This window comes from Accipiter gentilis, chromosome 5 (genome assembly GCF_929443795.1).
Source record: "Accipiter gentilis chromosome 5, bAccGen1.1, whole genome shotgun sequence".
NCBI lineage: Eukaryota > Metazoa > Chordata > Aves > Accipitriformes > Accipitridae > Astur > Astur gentilis.
The window spans coordinates 8,571,432-8,591,473 of NC_064884.1; the positions used below are offsets into that span (position 1 = coordinate 8,571,432).

The window sequence follows — 20,042 nt, forward strand, 5'->3', positions numbered from 1 at the left end:
GCCCAGAGTACCGGGCGCGCGGGGAAGGGCGGGGCCTCCGGGAGCGGGCGGCCTTCCGCAGTAACGCGGCCGTTACCGGCGCCGGAGGGTCACGTGGGCAGCCGGACGTGACGTCCGGGGGCGGGGCGGGGCCGGATCGCGCCGCGGAGCGGTGCGCGCTGAGGGGCGAGGCGGCGTCATGGCCGAGCCGGGCGCGGCCGCCGTGAGTCGGGGGGTCTCGCGGGGGCTGGGGGCGCGTGCGGGGGGGGGGGGGGGGTTGGGAGGAGGCGGGCGAGCGGGGCGGCCGCTGACCCGGTTGTTGCCGCAGGGCGAGAACGGCGTGGGCGGCAGAGCGGTCCGCGTGGGCACCCGCCGGAGCCAGGTAGGCAGCGGCGGGGTTCCCGTCCTCGGCGCCCGCGGAGCTGCGGGGGGAGCCCGAGGCGGCGGCGGCGGCGGCGCCGCCGGGCGGGAGCGAAGGCGTTCGTCCCTCCGGGTCCCGGCAGTTCCGCGGCCCGGGAGGCACGTTCGAGTGGGGGGGTGGGAGGGGAGGGGGTCGGGCACCGCGGCGGCTGCCGCTGCCGGCGCTCCGGCTCGGAGGCGCCGGGCTGCCCGGTGGGAGAGCCCGCGGGAGGGAGAGGGCCCGCGTTCCGCTGCCGTTCTCGGCCCTCCGAGGGTCAGCGGTGGGAAGGACTTTCCTTGGGGACGTTTTGACTCGCACGGCTCGCGCAGCGGGAAAGCCACCGGCCCGACGGAACCCGCAGCCACTCGTGGCTTCGGGCCGCGCGAAGGACGGGGAAGGGGACGCCCCTGGAGAGGCGGTGGGTATCTCTGGCCAGCTGCCTGCAGCAGGGAGGAGCAGACTCGCCGAGGGAGATAAACGTCCTGCAGGCCTTTGTTTCTTCAGAGATAATCTCCTTCGTTCTGGTAGCACGTTCTAGGAAGAATTCTGTACTTTCAAGGAGGCGTTTGGCGTAGACGTTGGGGCAAGGGGCACAGCTGTGCGTGCTTGCTACCTCTTTTTCTAACCTGAGGCTCTTGTGGCCCTTTACAAAGGGAAGCGGCTACTTATGCTCGTTCTACATGTGGGGAAAGTACAGTCCTGAGAAGAAAGTTAATTGCCCCAGGCTACACAGCTCATCAGTGGGAGAAAAGCTGAAACTCACCTGCGGTTGCTTGAGTCTGCTGCTGCTTGCATGTGTGGAATGATCCTCTGCTAGTGTAATTCTGGTTTGATTTTGCTTCGGCTTATGCTCATGCGAGAAGCTCCAGGCAGTGGGTGAATCTCCATAGAATCATTTAGGTTGGAAAAGAACTTCAAGGTTATCAAGTCCAACCATCAACCATGCCCACTAAACCGCTGTCCTGAAGCTGGACCGGGGTCTGACTTGCAAGAGCTTATAACTATTTCACTGCCATTATCTGACACATTCCCAGAAAGAAAGATGATGGAGAGCCAAAAGGATTTGATATTTGAAGAGTATCAATTCTTCCTCAAAGCTGAACTAAGGGCAAAAGCAGTGGATGGGCTTCCTTTCAGGAAGTCTAACTTAACCTTCTAACCCAACTCATCTTTAGCATGAGCCATTCTTATGCAAGGGAACGTTCTTCCCAGCCTTTACTGCTTTAAGATCTGTTGCTTGTTGTGCATGCAGACCTAAGCTGTTACTTTTTTTTTGCCCATAGAACCTCTAAATAGAGCTCTGATCTTACAGAGTATAAATAACTCATATTTGCCAGTAACTATAGATTTTTCCAGTGTCACTGTGAAATCCTATTCACTTCTCCCAGAACTTGCATAATTGGTAAAATTCTCGCTCTTAGAAAAAGCAGAGGGTACTAAGTGTGTGGTACGACTTGTCGTCCTTTCATCACTGAGCAACAGGAGGATGGTTTTTGCTTACCTTTCTGCCTGCTTGCTGATGAGCGGGCATCTTTCAGCAGTCGTGTTCTGCAGAGGTGAAACCAAGCGGCTCAAAGATAGGTAGGTAGATGCTGTCTATGAATAAGGGTGCCGAGCTGGTACAGAGAAATGGAATTTCTGACTGGGGGACAGCTAATGACCTTAGTAACATAGCTGGAAGTAGGGCATGCGGATCCTGACATGTAGGCTTCTGCTCTAGTTGCTCTTCCTAACTTGATAAAGTCTTTGTTTGGCTTGTCAGTGCTTGGATCACAATGGCACTGGACATGGGGAGATGTTATTCTGTCACTTAGTTGATAAAGTGAGTTCTTTGGTGAAATGCTGTCGTCATGATAGAAGTTCATATGGTTGAAGGAGTTTGTACCTATGAGAGATTTTACTTGGGGCGACTTATTTCTAATGCTTTTGATTTAGAGAATGTAGCGGTCACGCATGCCTGACCGTTGAAGAATGGCAAAGTCCTCTCTAGGTACTGTATGGACGATGTGCTTTTTGTTTAGGGCTTTGTTTTCTGCTTCGTTGCAGCTGGCCCGGATTCAGACCGACAGCGTAGTTGAGATGCTCCGTGAGCTATACCCTGACCTCTGCTTTGAGATTGGTAAGCTTTTTTTGGATGCTGCCCTGGGGTAGATGGCAGCAGGAGCCAGCTGCTTATCTCTGTGTGCAAGAGGTGTGTGTAGGGTGCTGTCACGAGGAGGAGGATTCAACCTGCTTATCTAAGAGCACCGTCTGAATTCAGTTAGGTTGTGTGGCTGAGCAACTGCCGCTGGTTTCTTCTAGGGGAGAAAGATGGATTTCATAAGCTCCTGATGATTGAAGCTCTGAGTATGTCATGCAGATGGTGTTATGTTGCTCCATTTGAGAACCTGGTATCGCTCTGGCTGCACCCCACTGTGCCTTAGGGACATTTTTCTGCCTGGGGCTTGAGGCGTTCAACAGGAGTAATGGGATCCCAGCCTTGCACTGAAGAGAACTGCCGAGTACCTGTTTACTGACACTGCAGAGAAAGACAGTGGCAGTTTTCATTGGGCCAGCTCTTCCCTAAATCTGCCCTCTTTCCCCTTGTTCTATTTTTGAGGACAGCGAAGAAAAGTCTCAATTTCACTTGTCTTGAGCGCAATGTATTTCTAGAAGCGAGCTGCTCTTATATTTACCTTGAGTCTGTGTTCATGCAGTAGTATGTGATGCTGTACTGCTCGTTAGGTGTTATGTAGATATTTCCAGTCTAGGCCTAGGTGCTTTGATGGAGCTTCACATTTTACCTGTGCTCTCCCTCTGAGCAGTTGCCATGTCAACAACCGGAGACAAGATCTTGGATACAGCGCTTTCCAAGGTAAAGGATCTCTTCTTGCTCTACGCAATAAGTAATTGTATTTGACGGTACATTTACAGATGTTTCTTTTGTGATTCGTGTTCCTCCATTCCTGTGTAGATTGGGGAGAAAAGCCTCTTCACCAAAGAGCTGGAAAACGCACTTGAAAGAAATGAGTAAGAGCTTGTTTTCTCTCTCCCTCCTGTGGCATTAGTGGTGCTCTTTGGACATCTTTGGCTTACTGCATTTGTGATCTAGTTTCATTCTGTTCTGGTACCTCGCTGGCTAAGAAAGAAGTCCTTTGATAAGTCATTGTCTTTTTTTTTTTTTTTTTTTTCTTTCCCCTGTCTGCCCTGGGTTTAGGCCACGTATTTTGAAGTGGAGTAGTTGTCTCGCTTGGTCTGCCCCAGTTAGGTTTTTTTTCTACTGTAATTTGTGTGATACATGTGCATCAGAGAGGATGTAATCTAATCAAATTCCTGTTTACAAGTACATTCTTTGAAAAATACTTTGCTTGGTGGCCTTAAGATATTGCGTAACATATTTAGTGTTACCACATTAACGTGTATTAACATATTGCCTGCTAATTATGCAGGAGAACTGGGCATGGGCAAGTTGTGCTGCTTTCTGGATAACTTCTTTCTACAGAAAAACTCGGTTGAGGCTCTGGCTGAGGCAGAGAGAGATTAGTGGGGCTTTTTTCCATCTTTTTTTCTTTTTCAATATCCTGAGGAGGGTTTCAGTGATGCTTGTGCCTTGGTTAAAGTAGGTTTAAAAACAAAGATATTCTTCTGCATCTCTGACACATAGGCACATGATACTGCATCTTCGAGTAAAGTTGGTGAAAAAATACTGGAGACTCGAGTGTTTATGGTGATGTTCGTTTGCCTTGTAAAGAAGCAGATAGCTTTTACTTTGGCTAGCTATTATTTTCAGTTTGAAGCGTAATACCAGACAACGTAGCGGTTGCGTATTGATACGATGAGTCTCTCCGTGTGAACATCTCCAGCATCTTCCCTTCCCTCAACCTGATTGTTGTAACGTGTCTTGCATCGCTGCTGGGAGGAAGGCATTGTCTTAATTTTACAGGTGGGAAAAGAGAGACAGAGAAAGGTGAAGTGGCTTTTCTGGAATAACACTAGCATTGCATAGTAATTCTGGCTCTAGAATCCTAAAATCCCTCCCTCTTCTCCAAATTAACTCCCAGGGTGGATTCAACACTCTTCTGTGGATTCAACACTTTCCTGTAGATGACCTGCAGGCCTCTGGTAGGTACTGTGTGAGCTCAACCACCTGTTCAGTGACTACTGTCCTCTAATTTATAGAGTTGACCTCGTGGTTCACTCCTTGAAGGACCTGCCAACTTCTCTTCCTCCTGGCTTTACCATCGGTGCTGTCTGCAAGTAAGTGTGGGTGCAAGGCTCGATTCTCCAGGGGACTTGCATTTTACAGTGTTGGTAGTGGTAGGAAAGCAAAGTCAGCTCAGGGCCTTTTAGGTAGGTGTTCAAAGTTTGACCACCCTCTGATTAATCTCTGAAGCGGTGGAAGCACTAGAGCTGTCCCAGTCTTCCCTAGCCAGCAGGTTTGCTGGCAATTGTTGCTTTTACAATGATAATGGGGTGTTTTGGAGCCAGAGGCAGGTCCTCTGGGGACTGATAGCAGAACTGTTAAACTTAACAGCCTTCCGTGAAATGATGTATCAGCTGTTCTGCACTTGCGTTGTTTTGCAGAAGGGAAAACCCACTCGATGCTGTTGTCTTTCATCCCAAAAACTGTGGGAAAACACTGAGCCTCCTTCCTGAAAAGAGGTGAGTGGGGAGAGGAAGGGGAAGACAGGTGTAAAAATGAAAGGGAGCAGTCAGTTGATACTTCTCAGCAGCAAGTCAATGAGCTCCTTGCTTTATCCTGTAGTGGTTTTACACTGCGTTCCATTAGCTTTCCATAGACATTACACTGAACCCACTTGCTGAGAAGAGCAATGTTGTCTCATGGGAGCGCTGCACACTCAGTGGGGTTGGATCTCTCGAGCCACTCTTGAGTTGCAATGTTTTCTCAAGTTAGACCCTTCCTTATCGCAGTCTCCAGAGTGAATTCCTGCTCCTTTGTATAGAGCTTACTGCAGGGGAATGCATACAATGGAGGCAGGGTGTCCGGTGCAGTATTTTAGCTTGCTTGGGCCTGAACTATGCTCTTGTTCTCACTCAGCTGGTTCCAATTTCTTCGCTGTTTTTTTGGCATTGCTTTCTTATGGTTCTGCTGAGAGCATGAGCAGTTTCTTCATTTTGAATTACCTGCCTTTTCATAGAGGTTATTGGAGTCTTTTGTCTGAGACAGCTGAGTGAAATTACTCAGATTAAGGTAACTATTAGGTTATTTTTTTCCTGTTTTAAAGTAAAAGAAACAAACTAGCTGTGACACAAACGTGGACTCATGCTTCTGCGTGTCTGGATAGCAGGAAAATTGCATCTGGTTTAGGTTCCGGGGTACCGAGAAAAGCGAATAGCATACATCTCCAGAAAGGAAATACTGACTGCCCAGACTGGCAGTTTTCTGTGGTTTCCAGTTATGCATCCAACTGTTTCCAAAGGTCCTCCTCCCACTGTCTTTCTATCATTGATGAAGTCCCTCCATTTTAGTAACTTCAGTCATCTGGCTATGTCTGGTTCAGTTTGGGGCAGCTGAGTCTTTATTTTTCTGTGACAAGTGTTGTGGTCTTTAAATGCAGTTTCATCAGTCCTTGACGGTGGCTAGGGGCAGCCCTCCAGAAGCATCTCCTGTAAATTGGTTCCTTGGGAGTGGCTTGCCTGCATCTAGCTTCAGCCAGGCTTTATAGTAAACCTCACAGAATGGTTTTCTTTCTTCTAAGGAGATACAAATTATTGGCAGGTTCTTGGATCTTCATTTCAATTAAAAAAAATAAAAATCATTTGTTTCCTTGCAAGTTCTGACATATCTCTGGCTGGAGGTAAGTGTAGGAGTATTCCGGATTTCATTGATATTATTTTCCCCACAGCGTGATTGGAACCAGCTCACTTCGGAGAGCAGCCCAGCTCAAAAAGAAGTTCCCTCAGTTAGAATTCAGGGATATTGTATCCTTTCCTGGCAAAATGTGGGAGCTGGGTAAAGCTGTAAACAGAAAAATATAACTTAATGCGAAATCTAGATTCAGGGCTGATTTGTACCACCTGACTTACAAGAACAAACTGCTTCCTCAAAGGCTGCCCTCCACTAACCTATTCTGAGAGGGGTGTACAGAGTACCATAGCCCATTCTGTTCTCTACTTTCTCATGAGGCTGTAAAAAAGGGGCCAGCCTTAACCTAGCTGAGATTCGGTATGCAGATGAGTTTTACGTTAAGGAATGTTTGTAAAACTGCTTGATGCGTGCCTACCATGTGTTTGTTGTGGTGGTGTGCCCAAATGCCAACTGGTTCCCAACACCCCAGATGCGATTTGGGCCACTGGTTCCAATGTGGGCCAGTCAACTAGTGGTAAAAGGCACCATTACTTCAGTCCTAGTAAAGTAGTTCTTTGCTATGCAAAAGGAGTTGGTGTTGAGTGTTAATAAGGTACTTAAATTACACGCATATCTTTTGAGAGTCAGTGCTTGAATTAATCCATAATGCTCAGCAAAATTCTGTTTAAAGAAAGAATTGTCCATATTTAACACTTCTTTCAGGATGGTACTCTGATTCTCATTGGGAGGCTGTTGGATTCTGTACATTCTGTAAATGCACTCAAGTGAATGTTAAGTGGTTATAGGACTGTTTGCCTGCTGTTTCTATGCTTGCTTAATCACTTCTACAGAGAGGGAATTTAAATACCCGCTTAAAAAAGCTAGATGAGAAGGAAGACTTCAGTGCTATCATCCTGGCTGCTGCTGGGCTGAAGAGAATGGGCTGGGAGAATCGCATTGGCCAGGTGAGGTGCAGCAAATACCATTCTCTGCCACTGTCAACTGCTTGCCTTTCAGACCTTGCGGTTGTCCTGTCAAAGACAAGCATGCAGTCTGCTGAATCCACTGCCATGTTAGCTTGTGATTTGATGCACTTCAGGGAGGATTTCTTGTTTTCTTTTTTTTTTTTTTTTTTTTTTTTTTTTTTTTTTTTTTGTTGGTTGGTTGGTTGATTGTTTTCTTCACACAGAAATCTATACTGTTCAGCTTTCCATGGTGCAGTAACAGTTTGTAATCTGATCGTCTCCCAGCATTTCACAATACTTCTGTCTAGCAATGCAGCAATGTGCATGACTAAGATTTTTCTGATCAGCTAATTTACGAAGTGTTACAATCCAGGTGAAGTGAAAGTGCATTATCTCACTTTAGGGGTAGAAACGCTGAGGCACGGGAAGGGGGAGGTGATAGTTCTTTGGTCAGGCACAAAATCAGCTGCGGTTAGAGGTGAGCATAAAATTGGGCTCTCACTTCCTGTATTCCAAATGGTGCAACTTGAGTTACCTCTGATTTTACTTTCTTCCAGCTCCTAAGCCCTGAAGATTGTCTGTATGCTGTTGGACAGGTGTGTTACAACTTTTGTATCTTAAGCCATACTGCGTATTGAAAGCCAGCAGCAGTACAGTCTGTCAGAGTAGTTGATTATGCCGAATACTTCTTGTGTGTTGGTTTGTTGGCCATTACGCTGTTCTAGGTGCAGCTTGTGGGAAGAAAAGTAGTCAGCTGTTACCTGGTGTGGGGCTGGTTGCCACTAGTAATGGAAAAACGGTAAAGGTGTGTGTGTGGCACAACTACAGTGGGGTGATGCGGCAGATATGGGGCAGGCTCTGGGAGGGTCAGTGTTGCGCTGTACCAAGATGATTGTGCAGAGCCACCACAGTGTCTTTGCCCTGTGACACTCCCTCCTTCTCCCTTATGCACGGTGCCCGTAGGGTGGAGCTGAAACACCTGCCTTGGAGCACATTCTTAGTGCTCTCGTTTGCAGGCAGGCAAACCATTCCAGCCCATGCTGGCCATGCAGCTGAGTTTACAGTGTTGCAGAGTGGGTATCAAACTTGCTAAACCCGAGCTGGCAATACATTAGTGATTGCAAGTGATCAATCTGCAAGTTTAGTCTGAAATAGTGATTTTGATCATGCGTTTGTCAGGTACTATGTGGTTCCCCTCCCCCCATCCCCTGTTACATTTCCAGTTTTTTAGGAAATAATTTTGTTGTTGTTACTCATTCAGCACTTCGTCTTTATCTTGAGAAATGTTGGGAAGCTTGGATTTATCCAGGCTTCTCATCGTGAAGGGACACTGGGGTGCGTGTTTCTATATATGCAATTATAACTGAGGTTCTAGAACAGTTTGAGGTGACAGCATGATCTTGAACACTTGGCTGAAGTAAGTTCTGATCCTTCCTTTACGGTAGCTGTTATAGGATGTTTCTGCAACCAGTGGATCATTTTGTAATTCATTTCTGTAAATGTCTAAACATTGCTCGCTTATGAAATGCATCTAAGCCTCTGATTTGTGTTTCATGACCAATGCTGAGTGCACACAGAGATGCGTGAAGTTGAGGAATTACTATGATTATTATGTTGTGTGTTTCTTCTTCTTATAGGGTGCCTTAGCAGTGGAAGTTCGTGCCAAAGACCAAGAGATACTGAATATGGTATCTGCCCTGCATGATGCAGACACCGTGTTACGCTGCATTGCTGAGAGAGCCTTTATGAAACGTTTGGTAGGTGTAGTGTTCTTGCTCTTCCACCTGCAGCAGTAAATACTGCTCTGCTAGTTGACGTGATGCCATAGTATGGGAAATCTGTTACACTTTCCTAAAGCTGCGAAGGAGAGATTACTTCTGAATTGAGAAGGGCCTGAAGAGCGATAGGTGGGGTTGCGTGCAGCCTAAACTTTTCAGAGGCCTCTGCTTTGAATGTGTCAGGTAGGAGCCTCGGTGTCAGCTGCTTTCTCTTTCAGGAGGGTGGATGTAGCGTCCCTGTCGCCGTCAACACCATGCTGAAAGATGGCCAGGTGAGGAGTACTTTGTATTTATCTGGAATTATTTCTGAAAACCTATTCCAGCGCGTGCATGTTCCCTGATCCTACCCTGAAGGTAACTCCAGCAGGTACCTGTATAGCCAATTAGGGCAGGTTGGCTCCTGACTTGAGCCTTCTGGGTTTGTGTTCAAAGCAGGAGTACGAGAGTGGGTCTGGCTACTGAAGCTCAGTCTTCTAGAAAAATCCGTATTATAAGGACCAGATTCCACGCCCCCCCCCCCCCCCCCCCCCCCCCCGCCGCCGCCCTTCTTTAAAGGTAGCGTTGCTCTGAGATCGGAAAGTCTCGCTTCTGACCCCAGAAACGCAGTGGTTTTACACAACAGAGTGCAATTAAGGAGGTGGGAGGCAAGAAAAGAGTTCAGCTTTCTTCTTGGGGAGTCGCATCTTCCCTAACAGGGATTATTTTTCTTAGTTTTATTGTACTGCTGTTCTTGCTGATCCCACTGCGCTACCAAAGCCTTCCCTTTCAGACTTAGCTTCATATGTTATGTGGTTGGTTTTCTTTGTTTTTTTTGTTGTTTGTGTTTTTTGTTTTTTTTTTTTAAAAGGGCGTAGCTGGCTTTCTGTTTATTTGTTAACGTGGTATTAATCCCTTCTGTATGTTTTCGCAAGTTGTATTTGACAGGAGCAGTCTACAGTTTGGATGGATCTGATAGCCTGAAGGAGACTATGCAGACCAGTGTTAATTATCCCCAACAGGTACGTGAACCACAGTGGCTTCAAAGTCCAGACCTGAAGCTGAATGACAAAACCAGACCTTTTGAAATCTATTACTTTTGGTCTGGTTCCTTGGAAACAGTAACAGCGCACTGTTCTCAAGGCTCCTCAGACCACAGATTTTACACCACTTCGCGTGTGGCTTACACTATTCATTGCCTGCTCCTTCCCGCTGCCTTATATTGAGGTGTTTCTATTTGCAGAATGAAGATGGACCAAACGATGACGTGCAGCATGTTGGCATCACAGCCAAGAATGTCCCTGGTCAGGCCCAGGAAGCTGCAGAGAACCTTGGTGTTGAACTAGCTAGTTTACTTCTGAGCAAGGGAGCTAAGCATATCCTTAGCGTGGCAAGGCAGCTCAACGATGCCCGCTAAACCTGTGGTGTGCTCTGCACGACTGCTAGAACTCTAGCAAGTCTATGCTGTCATCCTCCTTTGGAGGAAGAGATTTATTTAAATGCCCAGACTGGTCTTACCCAATGTTTGGGCACAAAAACTTGAAATACTAAGTTAACTAACTTGAGTAGTTTACGCTGTTTGGGGTTTTCATCCCTCTCTGCGTTTCTCTAAATTGCGAAGTGTCTCTGTGAAGGTTTTTCAAAAATTTTTGTAGCTAGGAAGGTTAAAAATAATAATTAACCCCCCCTCCCCTGATCTGTAAGTGTTCTCCTATTTGGCTTAGGAACAAGGCACTCATGACAGATTATCATCACTCAGCTGGGATGGTACTGAAGTGCTGTACTGTGCTGACAGTACCAAAGTACTTTCAGTAGTCATTAATATTATTTGGGCCTGTTCACTCATCAGAACACTGAAGAGGAAGACTGCTGTTACTGGGTTCCTCATAGTCAAGTAGCACAGATGCCATGTTTGCAGGGCTCAGTTAAGGTAAGGAATTAAGTTCGCAGTTACCAGATGCAAATTTGTCAGTTGGCCAGTAATAAATTAGGAAGTACGTGTAAAGCCAGTCAGGTTTCCCTTGTACGCTTGCCTACGAGGGTAGTCCGAGGCAGTCATTCACCTACACTAACCCATCAGCCAGGAGCTAAAGAGGAAGCCCCGATTTGGACTATCGTGCCTTTCTCTAACTGCTAGCCCCTTCCTTTTACTGAGGCTCCTTGCACTCGCTACGGGGTCGCCCATGCGGGGCTCATGCGTTACAGTGCCTTGTAGAAACACTGAAACGGCACCTTGCCGGGGTCCCGTTTTGGAAACGAAGCATCGTTTATTCTCTATGCAACGTCCACCGAATGTAACAGACGATAAATACAGCTGAATGACAAGCACCCCGGTGTAAGTCTAAGTCTTTACGGCGGAGCGGCTCTTCTGTTGGCAGTTCTTCTGACGGGGCTCGCGCGGGCACGTTCCTCGCCGCCGCTTCACAGCCGGCAGGCCGGGCCCCCGCAGCGCCGCCCAGCCGCCAGGCAGGCAGCCTGCCCGCCGCCAGCCCCGGCGGGGCGGGGCCCGGCGCCGCCTCCAGGCCCGCCGGCGGGACAGAGACGCGCCCCCTCCCCCCCGCGGATCGCAGCTCTCCCGGTGAGCAATGGGGGTGGCCCTGAAAAGGGCCTTTGTGTGGTGCCGGGGGTGGCCGGCCGGCCTAGTACTCCTGCGACTGCTGCCCGCTGCCCTTCTTGCCGGCCTTGGCGGGGCCCGCGCCGCCGCCGCCGCCCGTCTTCTTGGGCAGCAGCACGGCCTGGATGTTGGGCAGAACGCCGCCCTGCGCGATGGTGACGCCGCCCAGCAGCTTGTTGAGCTCCTCGTCGTTGCGCACCGCCAGCTGCAGGTGGCGGGGGATGATGCGCGTCTTCTTGTTGTCGCGCGCCGCGTTGCCCGCCAGCTCCAGGATCTCGGCCGTCAGGTACTCCAGCACGGCGGCCAGGTAAACGGGCGCGCCGGCCCCCACCCGCTCCGCGTAGTGCCCGCGCCGCAGCAGCCGGTGAACGCGCCCGACCGGGAACTGCAGCCCAGCCCGGGAGGAGCGAGACTTGGCCTTAGCTCGGGCCTTACCGCCGCTCTTGCCACGGCCAGACATGGCGCCTCCCCCCTCCGGAGCTCTGCGGCGAAGTGGGGCGGGAGGCCCCGCACCCAGCCTTTTTATAGCGCTCCGCGAAGTACGGCTCAGCTCATTGGACGGGGCCGCCGCGCCTCGCTATTGGTGAGTCTGCCGGAAGAAGCTTTTTGCTGACTGGTCGCCTGCGCGATACCACCGCGCTTGCCCCGAGTCCATTGGCGACGGAGACCGGCCAGTGAGAAGGTAAGGCGCCAAATTCAAACCGTGCTGAGGCATACCGGTGCGCGTCCGCCGCTGGGGGGAGGGGGAGGGGAAGCGGGGGAAGTGCGGCGCCGCTGCTACCGCCCGGACCGCGGTCGCCGGTCCCCGCGGCAGGACTTGCGCGGTGGCGGGCCTGCCTGCTCGTCAGGGAGCTGCTGCCGGTACAGCTGGCAGCGGCGGACCTGCGTTGACTGCGCTCGGACGAGCTGACCGTCTCGCAGATGGCCCCTCGTGCTTCCCGTCCACCCGCGGGCAGGCGGAGCACCCACCGCGCGAGCGCTAGTGCTCCTGACAGGAGGTGGTAACGCTTCGAGATCGGCTCTGTGTGAGGAGCTGTGCCTGTGTCAGCCCTTAAGTTACCTGAGTGAGGGCTGGTGGCGGTAACCCAAAGGGGCGGAGGCGATGGGGCACTCCGATGACCGCACTGGCAAGATGCCACCCCGGCTGGGCTGCTCCCACAGCTTTTTGAGGAGTGGGGTCGGCTCCCCTCCGGAGTGAGGCAGGGGGGCTCCTGGGATCCCTGCAGAGTGAGCGAGATCCCTGCCCACGGGGGTATTGGGCTTACGGTGGCATACGGGGGAAGAAAGTTCGGGGATGTGTAAAACCTACTGTGAAATCCTTTTTAGGGGTTCTGGGAATGCGTGAAGGGAAGCACCAAAGGTGGAGAAGACATCAAAGAGGACCAGGAGGAAAAAAACATGGGAGGAGTAGCAGGGTGAAGAAGGTGGTCGTGTGTGAACAAACTGCTGATTGGTAGCCTTTATCTCTGTAGTCTGTCCTGTCTCGCTCAACTCCATTTCTAGATTTATTTTTTTTTTTTCCACCGTGAGGGGACTGTCTGCCCTGTGTGCGTGTGAATGTCTGGATGTCTAAGCACCAGCAACTGGTGTCAGGCCACAGGTCAAAGGGGCCAGTGTATATTTTGTACCGGCAAATGGGAAGACTGGAGCATGCGCAGAGGAGAGCCGGGGCTAGGGTGGAATGCCAGTGTGTGTGATCACTAGTGAATGAGCCAGACTAGCGAGCAAGATAACAGACTTTGGCGCCAGGTATCCAGGACCAGATATGGGAGCCATCGGGGTCAGCACGTTGCTTACTGGAGGTAGGTCTGAGCCAGCTTACTGGATAAAACGGGGTGCGCACCTGCAAGTTGGCTACTGGAAGGCCATACATCTGGATCAGCTAGCAGAGAGACTAATTCCTTTCTCTCCCCACCTCTCTAGGAGAGAAGATTTGAGTAAGAGCAAGTAGTGTAGTACTGTGGGCCTCAGGTGTTCATATGCCCCGGTGCCAGGAAATCCAGCAGCAAGTTACTGGACAGACTGAGTGTTTAAGGCCAGCTACTGAAAGGATTCATTAACATTTGTGTGTGTACATGTATATGTTTATATGAATACACCCTACTAGCAGACTTCCAAACTCATCAGCTGGAGAGGAGGAAGAGGATTTGGCCACTTGTACCATTCACGTTTGAATGCCGTGTATTTTCTGTGTTGATCAGTATTGCTGGACATATGCATTTCTGCCTACCAGGAATACGTTCTCAGCCTTGCTACTGGCTGGACTTGGGTGTGTGGAGGGGTGGCAGCCTTGCATCTATTAAGCTACTGGACTCGGCAACTTCTACTGTCACCCATCTCAGCATCCCTCTCTTTGCTGTTGCATTATTTCGCTTTTCACTCCCATTAATCTTGTGCAGACTCTTTAACCTGGTACTCCAAGGCTGTGTGTGTTTATCTGTCAGGAAGGCAGCAATTCTGTGGTGAACTATGGTGCCAGCTACTGCTATATAAATAACAATTTGTATTTGAGGAAGAGGTAATTGCAGCCTGCAGGCTCTTACTTCCACATTAATCTAAGGCTTTTATGGAAGTCCTCTGTTACGCAAGGACACAGCCATCCTTACTCTGCTAGCCTGGTCCAGACATGTCCTATTCCACGAAGCAAGGTGGGAAGGCAGATGATAAAGATGTTCAGAAATAAAAGCCCTTTGGTGGGAACATTCCCCGTAGCTGTGAAAGAGAAGGGAGTCTGCTGCAGAAACGATCAGCCCCCTAGCAGGGTAGAAAGCCATAGAGATGTATCGTGTAACCTAGTTTTGCTGTGTGTCAATATTCTCGAGGCAAAGCATGAAGGGGAGAGGGTACCATGACTTATTTTATTCTCAGAGTGCTCTTGAGTTTTGGGTATGGTTTATAACATGTCACTCTATGTCCATGGACCAAAGACAGGATTGGAGAAGCCAGGAGAGGATTCCGGTTTACTTGCTCTGCTGTACAGAGTCTCATGGAAATGGAAGCTCTTGTTTCCTCTCTTGGGGAACAGTAACATGCTTGCTAGATGTATAGAGATTTCATCCTTCCCACTTTGCTGTGAGTAAACATTTGGGTCATTTACTTCCCCTCTGAAAGGTATTCCCAGTAACAATGATGTTCAAGTAGCAGCGAATCTTTTCTGTCAGCAGAATCGGACAAAAGCCTTCTGTGCATAAAAAAAAAGATGATTACAGTTCAAGACTGGCCCATGCAGAGTAGTTGCTTGCATTCTGACAGGTGTCCTGAGGTTCTCGGAGGGCCAGAGTAAGATCAGTTGAATCATTTGGTCAGCAACTGGAGAAAATTGACTGGCAGGTACAACTCTTTCCCCTGCTCCTGACAGCCCAGTCATACATCGTAAAACAAGCGCACTAGTTGGTACCGGATTGAAAAAGCAATCGTGCTACCCAGGACCTAGGTAAAAATGAGACAGACAACAGAAGCGTTATAGTGTTAAGTAGTTTACAGGCTGGCAGATTCCTCCTTTCCAGATGGATTTGCTGCGCTTTCAAGCGTGCCTTGTTTCACTAAATAACACCACTTAGGCTACATTTTTTACGTATAGAAAGATGAAAGGCAGAAGTCTAGCCAAAGTCCTCGGTTCTTTGTCCGAGAACTGTAGCTATCTGCAGGAGATGTCTGCGTGTGCCTGCGTGCAGTCACATTCTGAGAACAAGTGGACGAGATGAACAGTTGGGAACAACTCTTTCCTCCTTAAGGAGGAAATGTAAACCCTATGGTTTGTGATGGAAAATACCTCGTGTCAAAGCTGCAATTCAGCATCCTCACAAGAAGGTGCTGCCAAGACTTCTCTGCTGTGACTGGGCTCAAGATCTAGCAGTACGTACTTCCCGTCCTCTCCCATCCCCGATGTAGCCTGCCTAAGCCCTGCTCAGTCTCCAGGTTTGTTTGCTGGAAGTCCTTCCTCATGAATGGGAATTTGGCTGTCTCTTCTCTTTCCTAGTAAGAATCTCTTATCTTTGATCTGAGGATGAAAAAATAATTTTATTGTGGGCAACTAAACAATGCAGGCCTTTCCAAAAGCGGTGTTTCTACTATATTATGCATGCGAGTTCACGTGCTGAATGGAGGTAGGTAGTGGCAGTATCTGAGGCACGTTATCCTTGCGCTCCAAGTTGCTTCAAAACACTCCTGCACCCCACTCAGATTTCAGATACCGCTGAGCCGCCTGCCACGCTTACGCAAGTCCGCTGACTGGAGATAACTCCAGGACTGTTATTTGGTGTGACTGAAAGACAGGAATGTGGAAAAAGGCTGTATCGGGTCAGAGTGACAAGGCACTCTGCTTTCCTAATGTTTTTCTAGCAGCCAGCGATTCGTGCCTTGGGACTCTTTTCAAGCTAACCTTAGAGACTTTATATTTATTAGCTCCCAATGAATGGGGCGGGGAGTTGGGGGAGGAATCAGTTTCCTCCTTGAGCTATGTAAACCTCCGATTCTCCTCAAGTTGCACAGCTCAACTGCATCGTACGTCTTTCTACTGGAGGAACCATTTGTCTGACCTGAATAAGTAGCAACAGGAGAGTGAGATTTCGCTCGTGGGTGGGTCCAATCAGCTTTATAACAAAGTTAATAAGTGTCATATTATTGCACTCGGTGTATTCGCCATCTTCATCTGTTCCACTCCTCACATCTACTATGTGCAAGATCTTGACTGCCTGGGGAAAGAAATGTTGCATGCTATTTCACCAGGTATGTTTGGTGCTCACCGGCTGGTTTTGCTCTAGATCCCTTTTGCTGTACCATCCCTGAAGTCTCGCTCATGCTCTTACTGAAAAGACAGGACAGGCTTATGATGGTCCTGGGACACGGCTACGCGTGCTGTTCCGAAAGACTGATTATTAACACATTCAACTGACTGCGAGGGACGGTGACACGCTAAGTGGAATATTTTCTTCTGGATTTGAGCCAGGAAATAACTAGTGAACCCAGAAGTTAGGCGTTCCCTCCCATCCTGTTCCTTTCACATTTGATCACTGCCTTAAAATGCATCTGGATTTTGAATGTTTTCCAGGTATTACCTTCAGAATGTTTGTTCCCAGGGCAGAGAGACTCTTAGTTTTGAATTTGGAGTAGCTCATCTCCAACTTCCCTGTACTAGGATTGAGCCTAAAAGAAACATTAAAATTTTAGTCTGGATAGAGCAAGGAGACAGAGAGATCCCTATGTAAGCAGACTTAGATCCCTAGCTGAGGAAGAAATCCACTGGTGGAAAAAGCAGGAATAATCTGGTATGCTTAACAACAGCTGTTGATACCTTGTCCCTCAGATTGGGCAGAGTCGGGAGGAGGTTCATCCCCACTGCGTCCCCAATATATGCATAAAGCTGTATAGTTTTAAAAATAAAATAGAAGAATCCAACAGCTGCAGAGACAATTGCTGATATGGCATAGTGCCACAGAATGCCTGCTACTACGAAATCTTAGCAGATCCTACTGCAACAGCATTAAAAGTGGCCTGTATCAATTTCCCTCAGTCTTGTAGCTGAGAATAATCACATTTTAACATTGTTAAAAATCACTCTTCTTTATCTGGGGGCAGGGCGTAGTCAGAAGAGTTAACTTCTTTGAGAAACCTCTACCGTGTGACTCGCTCGTAGCTGGCAGAGCGAGCCAGCTAACTTTTAACTATAAAATTTACTTTGATGGCTTTTAAAAAGAGCACCTACCACCACCTTTCTCAGCTGGTGTTGGAGATAAAAGGCACAATCTGTGGTACCGTTATGGGTCATTCTGGTACGTTACCTCGGCAGCCGGTGACGGGGACAAGGAATGATGTGGAACAGTTGAGGCAACGAGTAGAGGAAGTTGAGCACTTGTGGGATGAAAAAAAGCAGCATTGTTTTGCTAAAGTGCCCCAATATCCCCACCACTGCGAAGGTCATGCCAGCAAAGTAGCAGAAGGTGTCCCCAACAAACACTCGAGATGGGTACCTGCAATCCACAGGGCAGAAAAGCAAAGGTCTGTCACAATCGCTGTTGCCATGAAAATGACTTTATAACCACTGAATGTATTCCCACATGGCAGGTTAGGGGCCAAGAGGGGATCTACACCATAAAAAACAATTGCAGGTATTTACGCTAAGAACTGCAGGACTGGGACCAACCTGACTAGCGAGACATTTGGGGGAGTGTATTCTGTGCATTTTGGTGAGCCGGCGTGACTGGAATTGTTCTAATAGAAACAAAAGCTACCGGTGCATCGATGCTTTGCGCTCTTGGTTCTAGCAAGAAGCCTGTCTATGCTCTAGTGTCCCACCTGCACATTGGTAAGTGGCTTGGTTTGTTTGAAAAGGGAGAAAGTAAAGGGAAAGGATGCTTCTGAAGAAACTTTGAATGTCTGTCCTCTTACCAGTTGTGGTAAAACAGCCCCAGCGTGGTAAAAAAAAAAGGAATCATGAAGTAGAGGGAAAAAATGTGATCATCTCGATAATCCCCTATAGAAGCAAGAAAAAAATGCATTTGCGATTAGACAGGACTGGTTGATTTTTAGTAATACCAGATATTGAAATCTAGGACTCTATCTCCCTTTGCTTTTTGCACGCGCAAACATATATGTTATCTTCCTTACCATTTAACTCTACAATGTTGAATACGATGATGGAAGCAGCTATCACCAGAGACTGCCCTGCTTCAATTCCATTAATTCCAGCAAGAATGTTGATGGCATTAGTGCAGAACACTGCTAGCATGCCCATGTACACATAGTAGAGGATACCTGCAGACCAGAGCGAACCAAGCGCTTTAGTATTCATAGGCAAAGCAGGCCCCAGTCCAGTTCACCGAAGCTCTCACTTCCCGCTTTGTACAACAATCCATTACCTAGCACTGTCAGTGAGTTTTGATAGCGGTAGCTTACTAATAAATCACTCCCTGTCCTGCGAACAGCCCTCACGTGTACACATCTGTACAACACGGCAATGGCAGCAAACCGTTGCGACATGGCAGCAGATTGTAGTGCTCCGTTTCTGTCCTTTGGTCATTTTGGTATTGGCAGCTGATCACCCAACTATTGCCAGAATCCTGGAAAAATGATCAGTGCCTATCTATGTGCGGTTGAACGCATGCTGGGTTTCCGGATGTTCTTTCCAGCCTAATACTTAGTGGGTGGAGTTGTGCCCTCTCTTTGTTTACTTAAGCAAATCCTTCGTGTTCCCCCTGCAGCACAGAGCGCCATCAGGTGACCCTCTCTGCCGATCGCTCGCCGCTTGGACGATGGCTTTGGGCGATTCATAACTTACCCAGGTCCAAGTGCATGCCCAGCAGCACCCGGAAGGGCTTAGGCACCACAATGGTCGTGTTCCCAAAGTTGGTGAAGTAAACCATGAGCAGCGGGAGAGAAGCCATGGTAGGAAGAAGGAGCTTGTGGCGCCAGCGCAGGTTCAGAACGTCATCGGCAAAGCCCAGGAAAATCATGCAGCAGATGGCGAGGAGCGAACCGATGAGCTCCACGAACTGCGGAACAGAGAAGGGAACCCTGATTACCAGCGGCCGCTCCCTGCCCGTGCCCGCCACACGCCCAGCGCCAGGCCAGGCAAGCCTCACCTCGTCATAAGGAAAGGCCGCGCACTGCTCCTCCACGAAGCATCTCAGGAAGGGCACGGGGATGAAGCAGAAGAGGGTGATCAGGAACACGGCCCCGCTGATCACGCCCTGTGCTTCGGGGCTGAAACGAAGGCAAGGCGGGCAGTCAGCCCGGCCGATCCCCAGCCCGGTCTCGGGGCCGGGGCCGGGGCCGGTGCCGCTCCGGCCCCGCGGCGCACAGTCCAGCGGGGCAGCGCTACTCACACGGGGTGCCGCGAGGCCTTGTTGAGGTCTTCGCCGAACAGCCGCGCGGCGAGGAAGTGGTCCTTGAAGGCCGGGATCAGCGTGACCGTGGCCGCGAAGCCCAGCAGCGACCCGCCGAGGTTGATGAGGAGGGGCACGGCGGGCCAGGCCGCCATGGCCGCGGCGGGCGCTGCCCCTGCCAAGGGCAAAGAGCGGGGCCGGGCGCAGAGCGCCGCCCGCCGCCGCCCGCCGCCTGTTTCCAGCCGGAGGCTAGAGAGGAGGCACCGGATGCGCCCTCCGGCCCACCGGCGAGGGGGGCGCCATCTTTGGCCCTGGCGCGAGCCGCCGCCCGGCGTGGGGCTCTGCGCGGAGACCGGCCGCGGCCGGTACCGCTTTCGGCTGCGCCGAGGGCGTCCGTAAGCGCCCGTGCCCGGCGCTGGAACCCGCGCGATTCCGCGCGGGAAGCGGCGCTCGCCCCGGCCCGGGCGCGGCCCCGCGACCGACTCCGCCCCGCGGCGCCCGCAACCGCCATGGCCGCCTCGGCGCCCCTCGAACCGGCTCTATTCCGCCTCCAGGTACGTCACTTCCTCCCCGGCGGGGAGCGGGCAAGCCCCAGCGGAGGAGCGCGCCCGGCAGCCGGCACCGCCTTTTGTGCCCAGGTCTGGGAAGCGGCGCTTGCGGGCGGCTGCCGGCGACCCCCCGAGCAGCGCAGCACTGCCAGCCTCCGGGGCGGGGAGCCG

General features: G+C 50.2%; 4 protein-coding genes across 7 annotated transcripts in view; 2 read left to right on the forward strand and 2 right to left on the reverse strand.

Moving 5' to 3' along the window:
* Positions 1 to 74: 74 nt before the first annotated feature.
* On the forward strand, positions 75 to 11,214 carry HMBS (hydroxymethylbilane synthase). Of its 4 annotated transcripts, XM_049801147.1 has the most exons (14): positions 75 to 202; positions 308 to 361; positions 2,426 to 2,498; positions 3,184 to 3,233; positions 3,333 to 3,388; positions 4,538 to 4,615; positions 4,943 to 5,020; positions 6,226 to 6,301; positions 7,019 to 7,132; positions 7,690 to 7,728; positions 8,770 to 8,889; positions 9,129 to 9,182; positions 9,822 to 9,908; positions 10,130 to 11,214. In XM_049801147.1, the coding sequence occupies exons 1-14, from the start codon at positions 179 to 181 to the stop codon at positions 10,301 to 10,303; spliced, it is 1,077 nt and encodes a 358-aa protein (XP_049657104.1). In that variant the 5' UTR covers positions 75 to 178; the 3' UTR covers positions 10,304 to 11,214. The 4 variants fall into 4 exon arrangements, with proteins under 4 accessions (XP_049657104.1, XP_049657105.1, XP_049657106.1 ...); XM_049801148.1 differs by lacking the exon at positions 308 to 361 and having other exon boundaries at positions 79 to 202; XM_049801149.1 differs by lacking the exons at positions 75 to 202; positions 308 to 361 and adding an exon at positions 547 to 1,960.
* Positions 11,215 to 11,252: 38 nt separating this feature from the next.
* Positions 11,253 to 12,177, reverse strand: LOC126038843 (histone H2A). The gene has a single exon (XM_049801160.1). The coding sequence runs from the start codon at positions 11,958 to 11,960 to the stop codon at positions 11,526 to 11,528; it is 435 nt and encodes a 144-aa protein (XP_049657117.1). The 5' UTR covers positions 11,961 to 12,177; the 3' UTR covers positions 11,253 to 11,525.
* Positions 12,178 to 14,344: 2,167 nt separating this feature from the next.
* On the reverse strand, positions 14,345 to 19,616 carry DPAGT1 (dolichyl-phosphate N-acetylglucosaminephosphotransferase 1). The gene is made up of 9 exons (XM_049801145.1): positions 19,324 to 19,616; positions 19,081 to 19,201; positions 18,777 to 18,990; positions 18,107 to 18,253; positions 17,888 to 17,972; positions 17,281 to 17,469; positions 16,558 to 16,645; positions 16,039 to 16,194; positions 14,345 to 14,929 (listed from the first exon to the last, which is right to left on the reverse strand). Exons 1-9 carry the CDS (start codon positions 19,476 to 19,478, stop codon positions 14,864 to 14,866), a joined length of 1,221 nt encoding a protein of 406 aa, XP_049657102.1. The 5' UTR covers positions 19,479 to 19,616; the 3' UTR covers positions 14,345 to 14,863.
* A 132-nt stretch (positions 19,617 to 19,748) lies between these two features.
* The window catches only part of C2CD2L (C2CD2 like), a 36,460-nt gene continuing 36,166 nt past the window's right edge, over positions 19,749 to 20,042 (forward strand). The window contains exon 1 of the mRNA XM_049801133.1: positions 19,749 to 19,877. Coding sequence (XP_049657090.1) covers positions 19,833 to 19,877 — 45 coding nt within the window. The 5' untranslated portion in view covers positions 19,749 to 19,832. The remainder of the gene's footprint in view (positions 19,878 to 20,042) is intronic.